Here is a 22025-nt window from a genome sequence, read left to right as displayed (position 1 = left end):
CTTAATTTCTATTATATTTCTTTTCAGTTTTCCAAAAGAGGACTTTAAATTAGAGCTTGAAGCTTTGTCTAAATGCCATATCAAAGAAACCGGAATAATAACTTTTTTAATACAGCTCATATCATTGAGTTAGTACAGTGGCACATATCATGCTCACGTAAAAGAGACTTTCTAGGGAGTGAGTCTGTGCATGTACAAAGAATTATACCTCCTAGCTTTGAATAAAGGGACTTCTAGGAGGAGCTATGAGCTTGACTTTAAAGAAACACCAACATTAAAAAAATATATATATTTTTAGTATTACAGGTTTCTATTTTATTTAGATTCAGATTAGATTTATTTATATATAAAAAGAGAAAACACTATAAAGCTTACCTGTGATCCAGAACTGGGGCAGTACCCTCTTAGTAGCCATAAATCCCATAAAGAAGTCATCATGACTGATGAATCTAATCCAATGCTTCTCTCAAAGAAGCATTGAGGACCTATGGTGCTGAGCTCCGCCCATGCCCAAACTTCTTACAAAGTAACACTGAATCCAATGCTTCTCTAAAAGAAGCTTTATGAGCGTTTGGCATTACCAGGCTGTGTGTGATGACACCGAATGCGAAGACTTGATTTTTAAAGGATGTATGGTAGAAGCCCCTTTAGTGGCTGTCAGTCTGATTGCCACTAGACGTGTGTTCTCAGACAACTGTAAACATTAGCACATCCAAGAAAGATGTAGATCTTCACTTTATACAGTAAAAGGGGACTCCTCAAATAGCAAGTACAATGTGAATACGTCTATTCTTTTTTAAGCCCTCTTTCAGGAATTAAATCCGCCTGTGTGAATTTGCCTGTGTAAATTCCCCAGTTTTAAAGGTGTCCATTAGATTTGAGTAAATACAGTGTATATACACACACATATACACACACAAGTTATGTTATGTTTAGATTTCTTTTTCAACTCAGCTATTTTGGGCTACATTTTGCAGGGCAAATGTCAACTCACAGATTATTCATTGGATTTATAAACGATATTACTCCTGCTAGTATGCACTTTTGATTAAAAGCAAAATACCTTGTGATGTGTGTCATAAGTTTTACGAAATAATGGTATTCAGTGACTGTAGAAAAACAAGTCACGTGATGAGTAATATACGGTTTCGGAATATCCCGGCTGTATTTCTTTAATCCTATTCCTAATACCAGCATAACATTTGCGTAAGAACGCGTGGGGAGCGTGTCTGGATTTTGGTTTTCTTGGATTCTTGACGTGAATGTGTGGGAGGTGGGTAAAGAACATATAACAAATTCCTGTCTGCTTCCTGTACTTGAGGCAAGTGGTTCTATCTAGACATGTGTGATTTATAAGGTCCTGAGACATCAGTAAAACACACATAAATATAAGTGTGTGTGGGAATATATATTATACGAACATTCACGTACATACATACTTTAAATAATATTTCAATTATTATCTAATTAAAATTATTACCCACACTCCCAGCAAAATAAATCACATGTATACTATCTGGTCCAGATCTAGGTTGGGTTGTATATATATATATATATATATATATATATACACACCCAGTAGTTCAGGTCTGTCAAAAGCTCAACTCGGGCAAAAGTTTAGGCACAGGTCTTAAATTGCCCCAATAATTTCTCTACCACAAAGTTGTTCAACCGGTCCTTCAAGAATTCTTGGTTCAGACACTGAATAAGGATTTGAATGAACGTGACACTTTAATGTTTGTTGTTACATAGGGTTTGTATAGAAATTCTTATTTAAAGCTGGGCAAACAAATGGCTGTTATGAATGTAATAAAAAGGACACGCTACAATATACTGCTACAGGCTTCCTAGTAACTGGATAGCTTGCAACTTTAGCTTGCCAAATACAAGTGTCTTTGCAGTTTAAAGGTATAGAATATATATCACACGTTCATCGGGACTTAACAACTTTATTAGTTATATAACAGTTTAACTGCAAGGTGATTGGTAGCAGTGACGGTATGAATCAGGTGATAACGTATCGTGCTTTGCTAGTATGCCCCTCAATCACCCAGCCATCCTACAACATATCCCCTATATAATATGTAAGTGCAAGGCAAAGGTTAAGGTAACACAATAAACCTTTTTTTTTTTTTTTACAGTTGTAAAACTAGTTTGTGTTTCTAGTAATCTTATTAAATGGCACACGATGTATATAGTATTATATATAAAAAAAAACATTATACCCATACACGCGCACTCATGAGAATGTCCTAAAGCGAGGACTGAAATGTCAAATGCTTTGTTTTTCTACATTCAAGTTGATTTAACTTCATCAGAAGACGCAACTGTATCTGAATGAATGTGCAGTGAATGCTCTGTTGCATTTGCATAATGCGCATATAAGCAAGAAGGGTGAGTGGCACCTAGATAGACAGATCAAACAATCGTAAATTAGTGTTACAAACTTGTGGAGGGGAAAAGAACATTCCTCTGTCTACCTTTACACATTTACCAGCACACAAACAAAACATGAAATAGTAACTTAAGATTGTGTCTTTAAAACTATACTTTACTGTCACTTTAAATCAAGCTATTTATTCTCCTTTGCTGTGCATCTGCACTTTGCTCCTGGGGTGAATGTTCAGCCGACTACTCATACTATATTTACATTACAATATTTGGATATTCACAATCCTATAGTTTTTTTTTATTTGTTTAGCAGATGTATTTTGATTTCTACATTGCATTGCATCTCATGGAACATAGAATGTGGCACACTACAAATAAATATGAGAGGACTCATTAGCATGCTGTATATACATATGAGACTGGCTTTAGTGCAGGACAGAACACTGGTTTTATATTTCAAAATCCACTTTTTATTTAGGCTCATTGCATATTACACCAAGTCATCTAAGGTTTAGAAAAAGCCTTCTGAAATGACCTTATACCAGAGAAATACTGTGCTGTATGTTTAGAATTGTCTACAAAACCCTACCAGCACATTATGTAAGCAACAGAATGTACTTTAGAAGATAGAAGAATGTATATATAGGGGGCTGGAGGGACAGCTCAGTGGATAGAGCTCCAGCAGCAGTATATTACAATCAAAGGTTTGCTTCCCGGCTGGGTCAAGCCTGTCATTAATGAGGTGTTCTCTGGCAATTCTCATTAAGTGTTAAATTCAATTTATAGGTCACTGAATGACAAATGATATATAGACTCAATCAAAAATAATTTTGCCTCCTCATCACAATTAATGGCCGATTTAGACAGCAGAGACAATATTATTAGACTTATCATTGAAAACATGTAGGTTAAGAAATGCTAATACCACAACTTGATTTCATCAGCAGCCTATCAATAATTACACTGGTGATGAAACCAAAACACTGTTGTTTAAAGGGATTCTTTAGTGTAATGAGTGCAAAGTTGCTATATAAAGTGTATTCCTTACAGTGTAGTTGCCCTCTGATCCCCCCTCCCTCACGATCCCTCCCCCACACTTCCCCCGTGGACAATAAAGAGTTAAATATATATATATTTACTTAACTGATTTTATTCGCCGGTGACCTTTGGTGCAGGGTTGGCGCTCCACCTCCTCTAACGTCATTTCGACGGGGGAGCCTAATGCACCTGTGTGACTAGCACTGCAAGTGCATTAGGCCCTCCCTATAGGAAAGCATTGCCTCAATGCTTATCTATGGGGATTTCTCTCAGTTAGGCGACCAAATGTCCGTTAGGATTCAAGAAGTCCCTCTAGTGGTTGTCTGATTGACAGCCACTAGAGGCAGTCACAGTTCCTCGAAAAATACAATAATTTACAATGCAGGACTAAGGGGGGCAGGGACAAATCCTCCAGACAACTTCAATGAGCTGAAGTGGTCTTGGTGCCTATAGTGTCCCTTTAAGGCATGTCAACAGATTTACTTTAATGTCCCTATTTTAAGGACAGTGTTTTATGCTCTTGGTAGTTGTATATGCAGGGAAGTTTTTAAGAAGCATTATGTCACAAAACGCTAAAGCAAGGAAAGAGTTTGTGATAAAATAACTCTAAGATATCTATGTCCACTCAGGACCATCACATTAAAGAGAAAAAAACTCTTTAAATGAGGACTGGATTTGAAATGCCAGGCCATCAATGCAATACTACAAAAACTCTGAAATGTCAAGCTTATTAAGACTTATCTAGTCAGTCCTGAATAGAAACAATTAAAAGTGGTCTTGAAAAGGTTGAGAAGGCAGAGAGGAAAAGAACAAAAAAAAATAAGCTGGGAACAGAGAAATAAATTGTAAAAGGAATGGAGGGAGATAAAGAGAGAGAATGTGCTTGAGAATGAGAGCATACTGTCCTCTTGTCTCTGTTATATTCCATATGTATAAATCCATTTTATAATTGTAAAGCATTGCGGGATATTTTGCCACTATATAAGTTCTAAACTTGATCTTAACCAGAAGAGATGGCGCTATATAAGTTCTAATAATAATAACACATTGTGAGGAGAGAAGAATGACAAAGGTGATAAGTTAATGAAGGGGAAACATTTCGGAAAAGGGAAAGAGAAAGAATAACAAATTACTGTAAATGACTTCTCTCCTTCAGCCGAGAGGTATCGTCAAGCAAAAAACTGGATTCAGATAGAAAATAAAAAAATAAAATAGGTGATATACCTATAAAGTGTAGGACACACATGCTAGCACTATGTACAAATATTGCTAGAATTGTGCCATCTTAAAAAAAGGTTTTGTGATTTTCTCTACAACACACTCATTCATTATGCCTAGGTATTAGAGAAACACTTTAAGCACCATAACCACTACAGTGTACAGCGTTAACCCCTCCACTGCCAGCCAACCTTATATATATCCATCACGTAAGCACCGGCACTCATAATCAAGGAATTAGGTAGATGGAAATCATCAGCTTACAGCAAATACATTCCAGAACCTAAGAGAGAACTTGGGAAGCCTTCATAGAATGGGTTAGGTAATTGATATCCACATTAGAGTGTTACGATTAAATCTTTTTGCCCTCATTTACTTCAGGCCTACTCAATCGCCGGTTTAGGCACACCACAACCGATTCTCTCATACATAGCCAACGGCGTTATGTACGGCTTATTGTCCCCGACTGCAAATGTTAAGGCGGAGCCTGAAGTTGTGGTAGAGGTTTACCCGGCCTATTTATACCCATACTTACCTCCACTCAGGGCCGACACCAATCCAGACTACTCACCCGCCACACCCCTTAACAAATGCTTCCTTGGTGGGCCCTCATTTATTTCAGGCCTACCCGATCGTCGGTTTAGGCACACCACAACCGACTCTCATACATAGCCAATGGCGTTATGTACGGCTTATTGTCCCCGACTACAAAAATATATATATAGAGAGAGAACACAGAGCTCTATAGATATTTTTATGAATCTCTTTATATTTATTTATAATAAACATATGACACTCCATGATACCTAATGTGATAAGAAAATGTTTGAGTGGGAGATGTGGTTTGTAAGTTCTAGTGTCTGAATACTGAAGACTCAGAGGAGGCTTAGGCAGGCATTGTGAGCATGTGTTGAGCTTAAAGGAACACTGTAGGCACCCAGACCACTTAAGCCCATTGAAGTGGTCTGGGTGCCAACTCCCATCACCCTTAACCCTACAAGTGTAATTATTGCAGTTTTTTAAACTGCAATAATTACCTTGCAGGGGTTAAGTCCTCCTCTAGTGGCTGTCTTCCGGCTTCTTAACCAGGCTAGCGGTATTCCCGAGCGTGACTCGGGGTTAATTTTCGCTGCCAGAAGCGGTAACCCCGAGTCACGTTCGGGGTAGATAACAGAGCTGGCAGCGGAGTCTCCTTACCTTCTCCTTGCGATCCAGCGATGTCCCCGCGCTGTGATTGCCGGTGAGAGCCCCGACGGATGCCTCCATCTGACTTCCTGGTTCCGTCTCTGTGAGCCGCAGAGGCTCATGGGGGCGGAACTGGGCGGGTAATTCAAATGTTTCAAGCATAAAAGTGACACACACACATAAAGTTAGGTGATACAGTGAAATCCTGTCAGATTACATTGTATCACCTCAGATTTGACACAGTATCACCTCAGATTTGAAATTTGATCATCCTACACTGCCCTGCCTGCCCTTTTTGCTGTAATTTATTGATTTTATGTTTCGAACTTTATCACATCTGAGAGTACTTTTGGTCAGGTTTAAGAAAGTAATTACTGGCCTACAATACAGAACACCAAATTTCCATGCAAAAAAATGGTACCGCTTTTGGTACAAAATTCCTGACATAATCATACTGCCAGGGAGGTTAAACGACTTTTGGTTGCCTAAACGATGATGGACATCATCACGCTATACATGAGGACCTCCAGCTTCACCGGAATCATACTATGGGGAGGTCTAATGATGCGCATTAGGTCTTCTCCGCTGGCGGGCGTTGACCTGGGAAGAGTGTGGGTGGAGGTAAGTCTCTGAAGGGGTTTTAACCTTGAACGTGTTTGTTTTCCCGGCACTAGAGAATCCCTTTAATGAAGCTCAGGAACACCCAGTAAGACACGTCATTACTGATTCTCATAGAGAATTACTGGAGCATGGCCATTGGTGGACAGACATTGTGGACATGTCATTACTGATTCTCAGAGAATCACTAGAGCATGGCCATTGGTGGACAGACATTGTGGGCATGCCATTACTGATTCTCAAGGAATCACTAGAGCATGGCCATTGGTGGACAGACATTATGGGAATGTCATTACTGATTCTCAGAGAATCACTGGAGCATGGCCATTGGTGGACAGACATTGTGGGCATGTCATTACTGATTCCCAGAGAATCAGTAGAGCAACGGCCATTGGTGGACAGACATTGGGGGCGTGTCATTACTGATTCTCATGGAGAATCACTGGAACATGGCAATTGGTGGACTGTCAGGCTAAAATACAGAAAGCAGGGAGAAATCAAAGGTAGATATGACATGAAATCAGAGGAGGAGTAAAGATTAAAACATGTACTTCTAAAGCTCATTTTTACACTACCTATACAGTTCCTTTAAATGAATGTACAGATCGTATTTAACGTATCAATTAGAAATAATATACTTACAGCTTCAGATTTTGGAGGCACTGGGGGTGGAGGTAGGGACACATCTGTACACTTGGTTCCTATTAGAGATACTGGGGAGGAGAGTGATGATGTACTGCACTTAGATTGAAGCGAACCACTGAAAGAGTCACATTTGTTCTTCTCACTTTGTGAGCGGGTAAGAGGTTGTCCTACTCTCTTTGCTGATACTTGTTCTAGCCACAGCTCTTCATAAGGGAGTTCTGGCTTGGCTGGTAGACTTGTTGATTCTTCACTTGTTTCAGGGAAAAGGTAATCGCTTCCACTATCACCTGAATCCTGATACTGCTGGAAATCTTGAGGAAAGACAGCCCAGTCCCCACAAAGATCTCGATAACCATGTAAGTTCACTTCACTGTTCCCATGAAGATTGTTTCCATAAACGCAGACTGAAAGCCTATGAAAAGATTGCGTTAACTCATCTCGAGCATAACTGAGGGAGTTCGGTATATGGCTGTGGCCACTACACCAGTTCTTCTTGGGACTTTTACATTCTTCATTCCAGTCTGCCTTCACGTCCCTGACTGCACGGGAATATTCTTCGATATCGAACTGTTCTTGGCATGCGCTATACCAATGCTGAACTACAGAATCTTGCCACATCTCTCCTTTTACTAGGTTCTCTGGAAGGCTAAACTTCGGAACAGATAGATGTAATGGAAAATGCATAGGAATGATTTTATTGGCACGCAAGACACAACAAACTACAACAGTTTTTGTTTGGATGTTAACAAGTTTGTATCGATGGCCTTCACGTATAAAATGTAGATCGTACGGGTTACGTGGAGGCGGGCTAGGCACGGTAACATTTACAGGCAATCTTGTTTTCTCTACAATGTTACGGATCGTATGCTCGCCTTCTTGCATTTGAATCTCCAGAGGGCTACGTGTGCTAAATCTCCCTTTACACTGAAAAGGAAGGCTGATGCTTTCATTGGTTCTATGATTCATGCAGATCAGACATGGCATTTTGCCTTTACCCAACTTGCTAATTGAATTTAGCTTTCCGATCTTCTTAAAAATTGTGTTTAGACGTGACTTTTCCTTCGATGTTTTTGCATAAAGGATTTCAGCCTGCCCCATTAATGTAAGCTCATCTCCAGTGCATAAAGTGATGTTATAAACTTCGGTATCCTCATTGCATTCACCCGACGCTACCTGTAATACAAAGAAAAACTGCCTTAGGATTCAGATATTTCCACAGCATTATATGTTAAAAAAATATATCATTAACATTACTAGGGTGACATTCCAGATAAGTTCAACTTCTACCAGCTGGTAAAGCTTATATAAATATTTTGTGTGTTCACCCTTGTTACAGAGCAGGGTGTCCACATGAGCAGTTTGTATTCACACTTGTGTTATTTTGAGACAAAGCATAATATTTCATTAGATGTATTTAACACAGCCATCATCGTATTTATAAAAAGTGGGGGGGTGGGAGGAGGTTGCATATGACATAATTGTGGTCTGTAACATATAGGGACAAAAATCAAGAGATCAATGAGAGCACCCAATTAATAAAATTAAATTACAACAAGGAAGAAGGCAAAAAGAAAGTAAAGAAAGTTGCTTGTTTTTTTCACATGCATATTTGTGATAGCCCTCTATTGGTCTGAATTTTAATTAAAATGTCTATATTTCTAAAAGAAAAGCTAAAATACCCTGCCATTTTCTGTCTCGATCTTCAAAGAAAAGAGTTGAATAGGATCCACAGAGTCCAAGTATCTAAAGGAAAATAAAATAACTTATTCACCAAAATGTTCCTTCTTTATGTTTAGAGGGGTGCATTTAGTTTATGAAAATGTTAAATTAACATATATTTCAACTGCATATTAAATTTGAACTTGTGGGTTTGATAGCAATAGATATAGATATACTATTTGTATATAATATATCATAGAAAAGTGGGTTATCCTATGGTTATTTAGTTTAAGGATTCCCCACTAGGTGGCACTACAATACCACAATAAATAGTTACCCCAAAGCATTAAAATGATCGTTTGGAAGTAAAAAAAAATGTAATTTCTTCCAATGTGGGATCCTGTTTAAAATAGGAGAGGATCAACTCTTGTACAGTCATTTTTTCCCATTCAGGTCAAAAGACTCATAGAAAAGTCACCTTGTTTGGGCAAAACAGGGGTATTATATTGCTGGTACATTATTGGATCCTCCCTCCGTTACAGTGAGTCGTTCAGGGAAAATTCTAGCTATGGCATAAGTTTGAAATACTAATCCTTCAGTACAAATTACGGTTACAAAAATGCTGTATTTATTTTTTTCCTTCATTTTCTTGGAAAACAGCAGATAATTTAATAAAAAATCTGGTTAGCATATTACCTACACTTGCAGGTATTTAAATGTGGAAAAAAATATTTTCTATATATTTACTTGACACAGAGAACTTAACAAATATGACTTTTTCCTCTTCAAAATAATCTCAAGAATTAAGGCTAGGTTTTAGGCCAGGGAGGTTATCCTTTTGAAATATACTATGGAGAAGCAGTAAAGGCCACATATTTGCTGATGTATATGGCTGTACACAAAATGTCAGCAATCTAAAATATATACCATGCAATTAATTTACTTATATCCATGTTTTGTCTTTTCATTTCCTCACACAAATTTCACTTCATAGAGCTGATTTAGTCCAATGGTTAGACCACCAGACGCTGTATCTTGAGTACTTGCTGAGCACTGAGGTTAACGGCCTAACTCAGAAAGGGCCAGTGTGAATTTTTATCTTTCCTAAGTTGATAAAAATCAAGACTATTGAGTTGAGTAATGGTAACATCTATAGCCAGAGGGTAAACATAACTAGAATATAAATTAATCCGTCCTGCAAAATGTTATTGATATGCAACAGACAATACTTGAGAAAGTCTGGAGCTACATTTTTCCCCGCTGTTAACATTTTGGTCCAAAATCCCTTTTTGATTTTCATAGATAAATATACCGAATAGAGCCTTCAATACCAGAGGTGGATGCAGAGCCAAAACTTATAAAGTGACAAATACCTACACATATTTAAGAATGCAACTCCAGGGGAGCGAAGTCTAACTGCGAAGCAGAGAGGTCGCATGGCGCCGGAGCTCCTGAGCAAATATAACAAAAAACGTTGCTACGGCCCGACAAAACCATCTGAAAAAGCCACAGATATCGGCACAAGGGTGCAGAACACCAATGGGTCGAAAAACCAAAAAGCCGAAGCCGGATCGGCCAAGCCAGAACCACGATATTGGGGTAATGTGGAGACAGGCCCATGGAGCCTCAGGGCCCAAGATGGCTACCTTCGCCGACACGTACTCCGACCTCTCGGACGAATACTCCCTGGAGGAGGACACGATAGCAACACCGAGACAACCGGTGGCCGTGTCCAAGCCCCAGGACCCTGATGGAGCACCAGTTACAACAGCGGTATTGAAGAATTTGCTGGCAGGCCTGCAATCCACGCTCCAAGGGGACATAGCCACCCTCCGCGCGGAGCTACAAGGCAGCACCTCGAGGTTAGACACCCTGGAAGGCACCTCGGCAGCACAAGACCTAAACATCACCTCCATGCAATCGGAGATTACGCTCCTCAAACAAAAGACCACAGCACTCGAGCGGCGGTTCACCGCGGCGGAGGATGGGCGCAGAGCTGCCAACATTAAGGTACGGGGGATACCTGATGACGTGCCCACCAAAGAGCTACCTCACTATGTACGCAGGCTACTCACGGCCCTACACACACCAAAAGCAGCCAAGGCCATCTCACTAGAGAGCATATTCCGGATCCCAAAGCCGGCCAAAGCCCCAGCGACAGCCTCCCGCTACCTTATACTACGCTTCCAGTTCCGAAAAGACAAGGCCGCAACCATGGCAGCGGCTAGGAACCGGGCGCAACTCATATTTGAAGGCCATCCACTATTATTCTTTCCAGACCTAACGGGCGATACCTTGGCCTGGAGAGGCACATTAAAGCCCTTTACCACGCTCCTCAGACAGAGGGATATACCGTACAGATGGCGTCCAGACCGCTCCCTTCTCATCACAAGGGGTGAAAACAAGCACGTAGTCCACGACCTCCAAGAGGCCCGAAACATGCTACAAGTATTAGGCCTACCCCAGGACACCATACGGCACCCCAGAAGACCACAAAACTTACACTTGAATGGAACCCGGATCGGGTTAAACCCTTTGTGCCGAGACAATCTAGACAAGAACCCTCTGAGGAGGCTGGGGCACGGGGACCCTGAAGGGCACACAAGCCGCATATTGTCTCTACTAGGACATTGCATAATAACATGTTTATCCATAGCCCCATGGCGTAATGATCTGATCCGATTTTCCTATATCCCTCCACATGTTTTTGTGACCGATAACTATCTCCAGATGCCAGCACTGGGAGACCGACAACTTAGACACCTCTCTGCTCCCACCACACATAGCCAACACTACTAGGATGTATTCAGACCCCCCCCCCCCCACCCCCCTGTTGGTCAAGTGGACCCTCGGGGTGACACGCGAGAGAACATCAAAAAGTACCACCACTACTTATGCAAACACTAGCCCAACTGAGCACTGACCGACCCGACGCCCACCAGACAAGCCCAAGCCCAGCTCCTGACAAAGAGTGAAGGCCAGCAAACAAAGTACTACCACCCACTTGACTGCAAGACAGGAGGGTTCACAGTTTTGGGGTGACTGACCCGACAAAGCTTAGCTAGCCGACTATTCTGCTGGGACCCTCTTGTTCCTTCACGACTACCCTCACAACTTAAACCCAGTTGTCATTCTACCCCAACGCCAGCTACCATTGTTACCTGTCTTAAGCAACAACTGTTGAATTTCGCTAGTTCTTTCTTACTTACCGTTACTTTACTATAAAAATGTGTAATGCCTATATGTCACTATTGTGTTATAAAGTGAAATGTTCAAGCTTACGACCGCTATTGTGGCAGAGTAAGTCGTGTTGTAAACCTCACGCACTCAAAAATAAAGAATTAAAAAAAAAAAAAAAGAATGCAACTCCAGCAATGACATTTACAATGATGCTTAGATTTCTGCCTAAATGCCCCATTTCTCCAGTTTGTGTAGCCAGATGAATGGTGGCCCTGGCAACTGTTCTTGGATGTCGGTATTTGCTGGACAAACAAAATCGGCTGGTTTGTCTGGAGCATTTGCTATGCTCCCCCCCTGGACCTGTCACTGCTTTAAAAGCTCTCACACTGCCAAACATCCAACCACATTTTAAACACACCCAAAACCCTCGAATTAATCTTGTGATGTCCTAATTACACTGTATTCCAGTCTTACAGGCTAAGAAGCAATCATGATTGTGTAGGTAACAATTCACAATGGCATGAAAATTCTTTCTGAATTATGTCCACTGTCAAAGTGGATAACCAAACCCTGCAACTTCCCTTAGATGTAGCAAATGCCTTTAACAATTATTTTGCCAGACGCTCCACTACCCTGATTGCCAAGCTAATAAATGACACATCCAGAAACTACAAATGTCGATCAGGCCCCACTAAATTTGCAGAGACCCAATATAGACAAGTTCATATTAAGACCTGTACCGATTAATGTAATTAAAAAACACCTTAATAATCTAAAAATGAAAAACCGGTCTGGACCTGATAAAATCCCAGCAATGCTGTTGAAGCTCGGTCTTTCGGCAACTGCTAAACCTGTAACGACCCTAATTAACGAATCCTTGGTGTCTGGATACATACTCAAACTTTTGAAGACTGCAAGAGTAGTGCCGATCCATAAAAGTGGTGACACTACTTTGCTTTCTAACTATAGCCCAATATCATTGCTCCCAGTATTGTCAAAAATCTTGGCAAAATGCGTCCATCCGCAACTATGTGAGTATTACCAACAATCTAACTATCTAACCCCTGATCAATCGGGTTTTCGCCCAAATCACTCCACTACAACTGCCCTCTTAAAAGTTTGCAATGACATCCAAAACTGGCATGGAACAAGGAGAACTTACTTTTTTCCTTGATTTTGCAAAGGCCTTTCACACAGTATACCACCCCATTCTACTGCACAAACTCAAAAACTCAGGTATTTTTGATTGTCCACTAACCTGGTTTCGATGATATATATCGGATCGCTCGCAATATGTATCCATTTCTGACAGCGACTCCCTCTCCCAGTCACATGTGGTGTTCCCCAAGGTTGCATTCTCTGCCCCCTACTATTCACATTATTTAGAAATGATCTGCCTAATGTCTGCAAATCCTCAAATATACTTATGTACGCAGACGACACAGTAATCTATGCAAGCATATCTGATCTACCGCAGCTTGAGGCTGTGCTCCAAGACCAGTTTACAGAGGTAGAAAAGTGGATTGCAAAAAACAAACTTTTCCTAAACACTGACAAAACTGTCACAATGATCTTTGGAACAGTACCAAAATTACACAGATTACACAATTCCCACCTATCCATCAAAACAAATTCAAATAGCACACTGACTGCAGTCCACTCTTTCAAATACTTGGGTATGATGTTAGACCCCAATCTATCTTTTGGCCTCCACATAGAAAAACTTGCATCTAAACTTTATCCGAAACTAAGTGCCCTGTACAGAAACAAATCCTGCCAAAGCCCTATAGTAAAGGAAAAGATTGTACAACAAATGCTGATGCCAATCATTGATTATGGGGATGTAGTATATGCATCTGCACCGCAAACCCACGTTAATAAACTCAATACTAGTTCAATATAACTCATTCTGCGATTTGTGCTACAATGTAATTACAGGACCCACCTGTCAGGATTACAAGTTGATCCAGCACGTAGAACTGTATTACACCTAGGACTAACAGGTAACGTCTTACCGGGCCTTAGAATGGCTGAACTTAACGTACCAGAGAATAGTCAGAATACTTGCTGAGGTTGGGGACACAGAAAGAGAAACAATGATGAGGGAAAGCAAATAGTCAGGGATAACCGGAATACACAGTAGTCTTCAAAGAGTGTGTTCAGTGCTAAAAATCAGGTTACTGATACAGTCTAAACAAATATAGTTCTGGGCTGTTTTTTTTTTTCTTTCAGGTTACTTATACTAAATATGTTTGATACACTTGCTCAACAGGACGTAGAGACACTACCCCTTAAGGACACATGACGGTAATATTCCGTCATGCTTCCCTTTTATTCCAGAAGTTGTGTCCTTAAGGGGTTAAGAACCCTAAACACTGCAACTATTTGTATTAGTCATGGTGCTAGCAAGCTACCTGCACCTTCTCCTGGTTTTGTGTTAAACCCAGTGGTTTAGCAAACAAAGCTTCCTGTGCAGCCTTGGAGGGAGCCAATCAGCAGAAGGATATCTACCGGCTCTTTGTCTGCACTGAAATCACAAGAATCTATGCCTGTTTTGATCAATCTCAGACCTACCATGTGTCACTAATTAGAAGGGACAGTCCCTGTTATGGGTCCAAATCCCTCTGTCCCTTGTTTCTATCCTAATGTACATTCTTTCTAGCAGATCCATATCGGTGTGTTTAAAATCTGTAACAGAGCTCCGCAGCGATAATACTCTTAATGTGTCTTTAACGTACAATAAATTGCTATCAGAAAGTCACCAAAAAATTCTCAGAACAGCTACGCCCCTGGCCACACTTAAAATGATGCATGCAATCTGAGTAGATCCACTGGGATCTGTATGTATCACTCCCATTAAATTCCATTTGTGTCTCTGTGCTTTGCCTTTATGTTTTACAATACCTGCCTCTCTGTCAAGTTGCTATTTTTTTTTTATACACTATGTTACCCTTCTGGTTATTGTCTTTTTTAGCAATTTGCTGGTCTGGAGCATTTAGGTGTGTATTAACACACTGCCATGGAGGAAAGACATCAGCAATGATCTTTCAATTGTTGCTTTCCATCAAACTGGGAAGGGTTATAAGGCCATTTCCAAACAATTTAAAGTCCATCATTCTATAGTGAGAAAAAATATTCAAAAGTGGAAAGCATTCAAGACTGTTGTCCATATTTACAGTTTTAGGGATACAGCTGTAATCACTGCAAAAGATAAATAAAACAAAACATAGTGTAATATTGTTTTGTTATTAGATAGCAAGGCACTTCATGGCTACACTCACAAATTGGATGTAATATATAAGCCTTCAGGGTGCCTCCCCTGCTTGTAATGGGGGGTTGTGGCCTTTTACTGCTGGTGGTCCCAAATGGAAAGATTCAGGAATTCCAGTTCTTGTAGAAAAATGCTTTATTGGCATGTAATTCTAAAACGAATAAACATAGATACAAAACAAATAATGGTCCATTATTTGTTTTATATAAGACACAAAGGTGTCTTAGGGTGTGAAACTGATGTGGTGTGTACTTGGGAATGTAGGGGCTCCACATGAGTGGGTAGGTATCGCAAAGGTATGTATTCTTATAGCTAGCACGATAATATGTACAGGGTGCTTCAGTGCTTAGAATTGCCCTCTAAGTATGTTTATTGTCTAATGGTGTTCCAATTCTAGATTACATTTAATTATTACTATAGTTTTATAAGAAATTAGTAGAAACAGGTTTAGAAATATGTAACAACTGTACAATAAATTTTTTATTTGTAAAAAGCACTGTACAATAAATATTTTATATGTAAAAATATACTGTACAATAAACATAAGACCTATCTACACAAGTTACTTTCCCCCATTTTGGACAAACGGCCTGCTTACATATTGTTACACAGAAAATTACATCATAAGATGAACGGATGGACAGACAGAAGACGTACAGAAAGATCTGTTTATTAACAACGTACAAGAAAACACTAGGTGTTGGGAAGAGGTGGAGGAAAAAAGAAAGAAATTAACAGTTGGAGAAAAAGGTTGGTTTAAATACAGATAGGATACTTGCCAGGATTTAAACAAACATTAAATACCTTAGATGAGGTAGATTTAAATGAATAGGGTTAAACCCAGCACACAGATGTCCTATTTTGAGATGGTGAATACATGTATATTAAATAGGATGTGTTATTCAGCTTGGACCTTCTATAGATTCTGTGGGAGTACTATGACAGAAACCAACAGAAGGCATTGCATTTTTCCTGGAACTAAAAAAACATAAATTTTAACTGATTATTAAATAATTATTTTTCTAAAATGTTTTAAAGCTTTCTTCATCTTAAACCGGTCAGCCACTTGCCAGCCATTCTATACGTCATGGCATGTATATTGCATGCTGGGATAATGAGTTTAAGATATATACGCACTGTAGATACAGCATTTGTGCTATTTTAGAACTCAGAGTCAATTAACTCTGATTCACTCTCTTTCTGCCATGGGTGATGAACTTGTTAGCTATGTTGCCATTGGTCCTTATCAAAATTAGGATGGAAACTTTATGAAAATGCAAATTCTGCTACAGAGGTTTAACACACTGATGTGTGACAAAACCCTATTTTAATATCATTAAAAAAAAATCTACCTTGCTGGGGACTAGCAATCAAAATAGCATAGCCATTACACCTACCCTCTGTCATCTGGTTTAATATTAAAATGTTTATGAACAGTCTAATACATACAAGAGCTCTACCTCTTCAAAAAGCCACATTTATGATGTGGAAAGAACACTGCTGCATTATCAATGTCACTTCGCCCAACTTGAACAATATTGATTAGGTAAGGATCCTGAGGATCGATGAGTCAAGGTTTCCTCAGCAAATAAATGTTGTCTTTGGACAAAATTGATATTGATAATGTGTGTCCAGTTAATCCTAGAAGATAGGGCGGAACCTCTGATCCAGAAACAGCTCAGGTTTATATCAACCTAGTTGTAAATGGTTTTATATTAAACAGTGAGATGATACCAGGGCACTCTACAGCAGTGGTTCTCAACTGTGTTCTCAATGCACAGTTCCAGAAGCCCAGGATTTAGGTATTCGTGATTCTGTTCTTATGGATATCCTGACAAACCTGGACCATTGATATTCCTTGAGGACTGGGTAGAGAGCCACTATTCTACAGAACATAACACTCTGAGCAACACTCTTGCTCGTACTGTACCTTTGAGTCATATGTACTGAAAACAGCTTTTTAACTATATTCTACTATTAATAAAAGCAGTGGGGGAAGGGAGGACTCAAATTTCATTCTTTCTTGTCAAAATTAGAAGGTTCTGAAACTTACCTTTTTTCAAGCCAGATTTATAAATAGGGATTCTGTAGCGGGCCACCACCACTAAGTGCCATGCCCCCTGAATATTCACATGTTTTGCCTTGTATTTTGTGTTCCCAATGTTTATTCTCACGATTTTCCCTTGTACTCTGTGTTTCCCCATGTATCCATATGTAATTGTGTTGTATTTGTGTGTTTTACCTGCTCCCCGTTCGGGAGAGCTCATCAGAACAGGTTCTGTTTGGCTTCCGAACAGGGACCACCCACAACACCTCATTTAGAAAGTCTATGTAGAATGTTCACACCTCGTAACGAGGTGTGAAAACCGCAAGGGAAACAAGCAATGCGTGCTTCCCATGGGTGGTTCGTATTACTGAACGCCATCTAGGGGCAGCATTCGTATCCCGAACCGGCATACGCACACACTGTCTCAGGTCCCCATGTCAGGGATCGCCCTTTTTGCTCCTAACTGAGCTATAATCACTGCGTACCTCTACCGGGAGCTACGAGGCTAGGCTCGTGGCTGCCCAAGAGAAAGGCGCGAGCCAGCAGGGAGCTCCTGGAGCTGTGAGTCGGTCTCACAGCTGTAGAGTCCCCGCTAGCCACCTGGAAGTCCGTGCTGACCAATGGGAGATGAGCGCCATTTAAACTGGGTTCCACCATTCCAATCAGTTGCACCACTGCCAGATTCTGCAAGAGCCTTCCGGCTTAGAGATTTTTAGAAAATGGAAGTGCAGAGAGGCAGGGAGATTTGGAGTTACACTGTTCAAGAATGCTTGAGATGGTAACACTCTTGTCTCCTATGGTCTCTCAAAGTAGACAACGTGGACCAGCATAGTCAACAGAGAGCTCTAAGTCTGTTGTAGAACATCTTCCATAATGCCTTTCCAGCCTTTAGGTAGAAACATGGACCATATAATGGTAATTAATAAGAGGGAAGCATCCACTCTGTAAGCCCTCTGGTATGGAACGGAATGGAATTTTAGGGTTTCCTGAGAGGAAACCATTTACATTTGGTTTTATCCAACACCTCTAATCACTTCCTGCACACCAATCCAGGAAACTATTCAAGTGTTATTACCCACATTAGTCCAGCAGAATTAGCATCAGTGCTCAAGCAGCATTACAGAACACTGAGCTCATAAGAAAAACAATGTATCTTTTACGGACAGATTTTTTTTTTTTTGGCAGAAGTCATGCTTTTAAAACACATCTGCAGCACAATGGGACTTAGCACTGAGAACTGCCAAGACTTTAAGATTATTTAACATACATTTTCTAAATATTTGAAACATTTCTTTTTTTTTTTGTTCAAATACTTGATATTCTCCTCCCCCCACCCCCTTTTTTTCTACTATTATTTCTGGCGTACAAAGGTGTGTTGGGAGTTAAGAGCTGTTGCACATTCTTTTATATTCCTATTTCAACTATCCTGTCATGTTTCACACTCTTTAATCTTGTTTTAAATTGCATTAAATTCAATCTACAGATAGTGCTAGCATAAAGGCTAAAAGAAAAAGAAAATGTATACATTTTAATTTAAAGCTCTTTAAAATTTGGACCCTCCCCTCCTATAAATCAATTTGCCGCATTTGATCAGTGTGCTCGCTGCACAGTGGGTCGAACACCTTAGAAAGAGTGACAGGGATAGCACCCTACTCCATGAGGCTATCTTTCTCCCTGTTTCAGTGTTTTAACCATAGCAGGCTTACCTCATGCTTGCAGGGGCAGTACGAGACCCACTGATAGTGTGATGTGCTGACCCTGAAGCCAATGTTTTGATGTCAGCAGTATGGATTGCCCTGCTTGGGGACATTTCTAATCCCAATAAAAATAGGGACTGCAAGGGAGAGTAGCTGTTTCAATGGTGTAACATCCATGGATGCTCCAAGAATGGCCGTGTTGGGGCAATCAAATTCATCATGTATCACTCTGACAAATGATATAATTACTGCCTTGGGAGCAGTTATCTATTAAAGTGAACCTGTCATGACAGATTCACTTAAAACGATGAGTACAAATAAATAAATAAATAAAACCACCATTAGAATTGCTTTCAGTTAAAGGGACACTTCTGGAAAATGAAATACAGGCCCTTCTGATATTAACCCCAATCACACCTTGCCTATACTAAAAAGGTAGAATAACTAAAAGTGTTCATTAACGGCAAATACATTTTCTGCAAGTGGCTAGTAATAGTGGTGACTTAATATCAATTCTGTACAGTTATTTTAGATTTGTTCTATACGTCTTCAAAATGTATCTGTTATGGCCTGTAATAACAGCCTGCAATTTCCATTATGTGATGTTACACTTGGCTGACAAGGCACAAATTATGCATGAACTTATCGATCCATTGAACACTACTGTGACAGCATGTTTTTAAGGTCGGCTATATTTAGATTGGAAATCGTTACGAAGCTTTCAATACCATCTGACATTATTTTACTAGCACAATTACAAAGTCCTACTTAATTACTGGAGGATGCTTTGCTTTGTAAACTTAAGTATTTCCGTTCAACTATTCTTGTTGTTAGTGCCCACCTCTCAGGAAAGAGGCGCACAGCAAATATATCTAAAATAAATGTAAAAACAATTAAATAAATAAATTTAAAAAGTTTACAAAAATGATATACCGGTAAATAAAACGCATTGTTTTTACAGGATTCATTGGGATTTTAAGTCTGTAAACTATGGCCCTTTCCTAGCTAGCTAGTTAGGGCAAAGGTGATTTACTTACACACACACAACATTCTTATGATATTGTTCCAGTGGAATGTGTCTGCTGGCAACAGTCTATAATCAGGATCCAGCCATTTCCTATACTGGCATCTACCCAATTCACCTGTTATCTAGTGTACAACCTGGTTTTATTTGTTTATCAAAATTTTGCACGAAAGCATCCACCCTGACCTTGGATTTATAATATCGATTTGCCTTTAAGCACTGCTGGTCTTTAACCCACGCATGACACCTGGGCTTTGTTTCCAAGCTATGCGCTAATGGCAAACATCAACCTTGCTCTAAACTGGATAATCTATTCTCATCCATATAAAAGAGACACTCCAAGCACATAATCACATATACACTCCATGCAAGATATTGTGAAAGGGCTCTGTATCCCCCTTTGTCTTATTCATTAAATCTGCCGTAATATATGTAAGCTGATGCAGCTTTATACACAACCTCCACACTTTATGACATCATAGGAGAAATGCAGGAGTTTGTACAAAATATGCATGAACTGCATACAAAATGGAATATACAAGTTAATTGTACAGGCTCTCTCACAGCTATGACAGAGCTATGCACATGCACATCCATAAATTGTGATATTTACTATGAACAAAAGCAACCTGTTGGATGCTATTCTTTTTATTTGTACTGTATGCCCTAGTGCTTTTTAAATTTTTTGGAAATTTTAGTTTTTTGGGGGAAAATTTTAAACTATTACAGACAATGATTGAACAATTATAGCCATTCAAGTGGGCGGTGAGGGAGATATTTGATCTCCCCACCGGCCCATCATGGAAAACAGCGGGGCCAGCGCTCAGATAGAGCCGGCCCTGCATAGACCGGCAGGGAAGATCCTATGACCTGCCCTGCCGGCCGGCCTCAGCCCATTGCCACCACGGCCCACCGGGCATTTGCAGTAATGTAAAATTGCTCATTACTAAAAATCAGTTGGCAATAAAGCAAATCACAGTTTTCAAAAAAGTACATTTTCCCCCTCTTTACTGTTCATTTAAAGCATAGCTATGAAAATACTATTTAGGTCCCCGGCCCCCCTGTAAGCAATTTAAAAGGCTTTATTACAGCACTGCATGGGTCCATTGTGGCTGGTTCCGCCCTTGCTCCGTCCCCTTAGCCAAGATCTTTAACCCCGTAAGGACCAAACTTCTGGAATTTTTATATACATCCCTACATGCTTAACCCTTAATAGAGAACACATGGGATGGGCAGCAGCATTGTAACTTAGCTGTGTGATACAAAAGTGAAAAACCAATGCCCACCAGCCACATCAAGGCAGACCTCTTAGGTGGGTTCTAACTCTAACCATTCCCCTTGCTTCCTTGAGCTTCTGGCAAAGATATCTCTAATGAGACATGGCAGGTGGGCATACCCTCCCATGGCCATTGGAGGTAACTAAAAACCTCCATTTGTTTAAAAATACATAGGGATGTGGAAAGAGCGCAGGTAACGTTTTTCTTTGGTTTTTACTATATGTTTTTTGCTGATATGTACTATGGTCATTGCTGCCGCCCAGGAGTAATGGGAGTTTGAGCGCAGGACTTGTTTCTTTGTATTTATATTCCCTTTAAGCTATACCATAATACCCAGAAGAAAGAAAATATGATGTGAAAAATATAGCGATAGTTTTTAATTTATGATGCATTTTACTGCAGAAGTTCACCCCTTTTAGCACTCTAGATGTTGTGGACTACATCTCTCCTGATGCTTTGCCAACATTAAATGAGCTGTAGTCCACAACACATGGGGTTTTGAAGATTGCCTACCCCTGTTTTACAGCAATCATGGTGTTAGTACCTCTGCCAGAATGACAATAGTACAGGAATAATTCTCCTAATTTATGATCAGACTTACTGCATTTCCCAGGATATACAATTTGTTTCCCACACAGCCTGCAAACATTTGAAACACTTACTTATGTTTTTTTGTTAACATATTATTACATAAATAAAGGCTTCTAATGCCTTACTCTAATTGCTGACTCTTTGTTTACCGTTTCTGTGGAAACCCATTTTGTCTAGGTGTTCC

General features: G+C 39.9%; 1 protein-coding gene across 1 annotated transcript in view; it reads right to left on the bottom strand.

Moving 5' to 3' along the window:
• The window catches only part of GAREM1 (GRB2 associated regulator of MAPK1 subtype 1), a 170036-nt gene that overhangs the window by 5542 nt on the left and 142469 nt on the right, over positions 1 to 22025 (bottom strand). The window contains exon 4 of the mRNA XM_063451433.1: positions 7093 to 8268. Within this exon, the coding sequence (XP_063307503.1) occupies positions 7093 to 8268 (1176 nt within the window). The remainder of the gene's footprint in view (positions 1 to 7092; positions 8269 to 22025) is intronic.

Source organism: Pelobates fuscus, chromosome 4 (genome assembly GCF_036172605.1).
Source record: "Pelobates fuscus isolate aPelFus1 chromosome 4, aPelFus1.pri, whole genome shotgun sequence".
Classification (NCBI taxonomy): Eukaryota; Metazoa; Chordata; class Amphibia; order Anura; family Pelobatidae; genus Pelobates; species Pelobates fuscus.
This window is presented reverse-complemented; position numbering and strand designations above follow the sequence as displayed.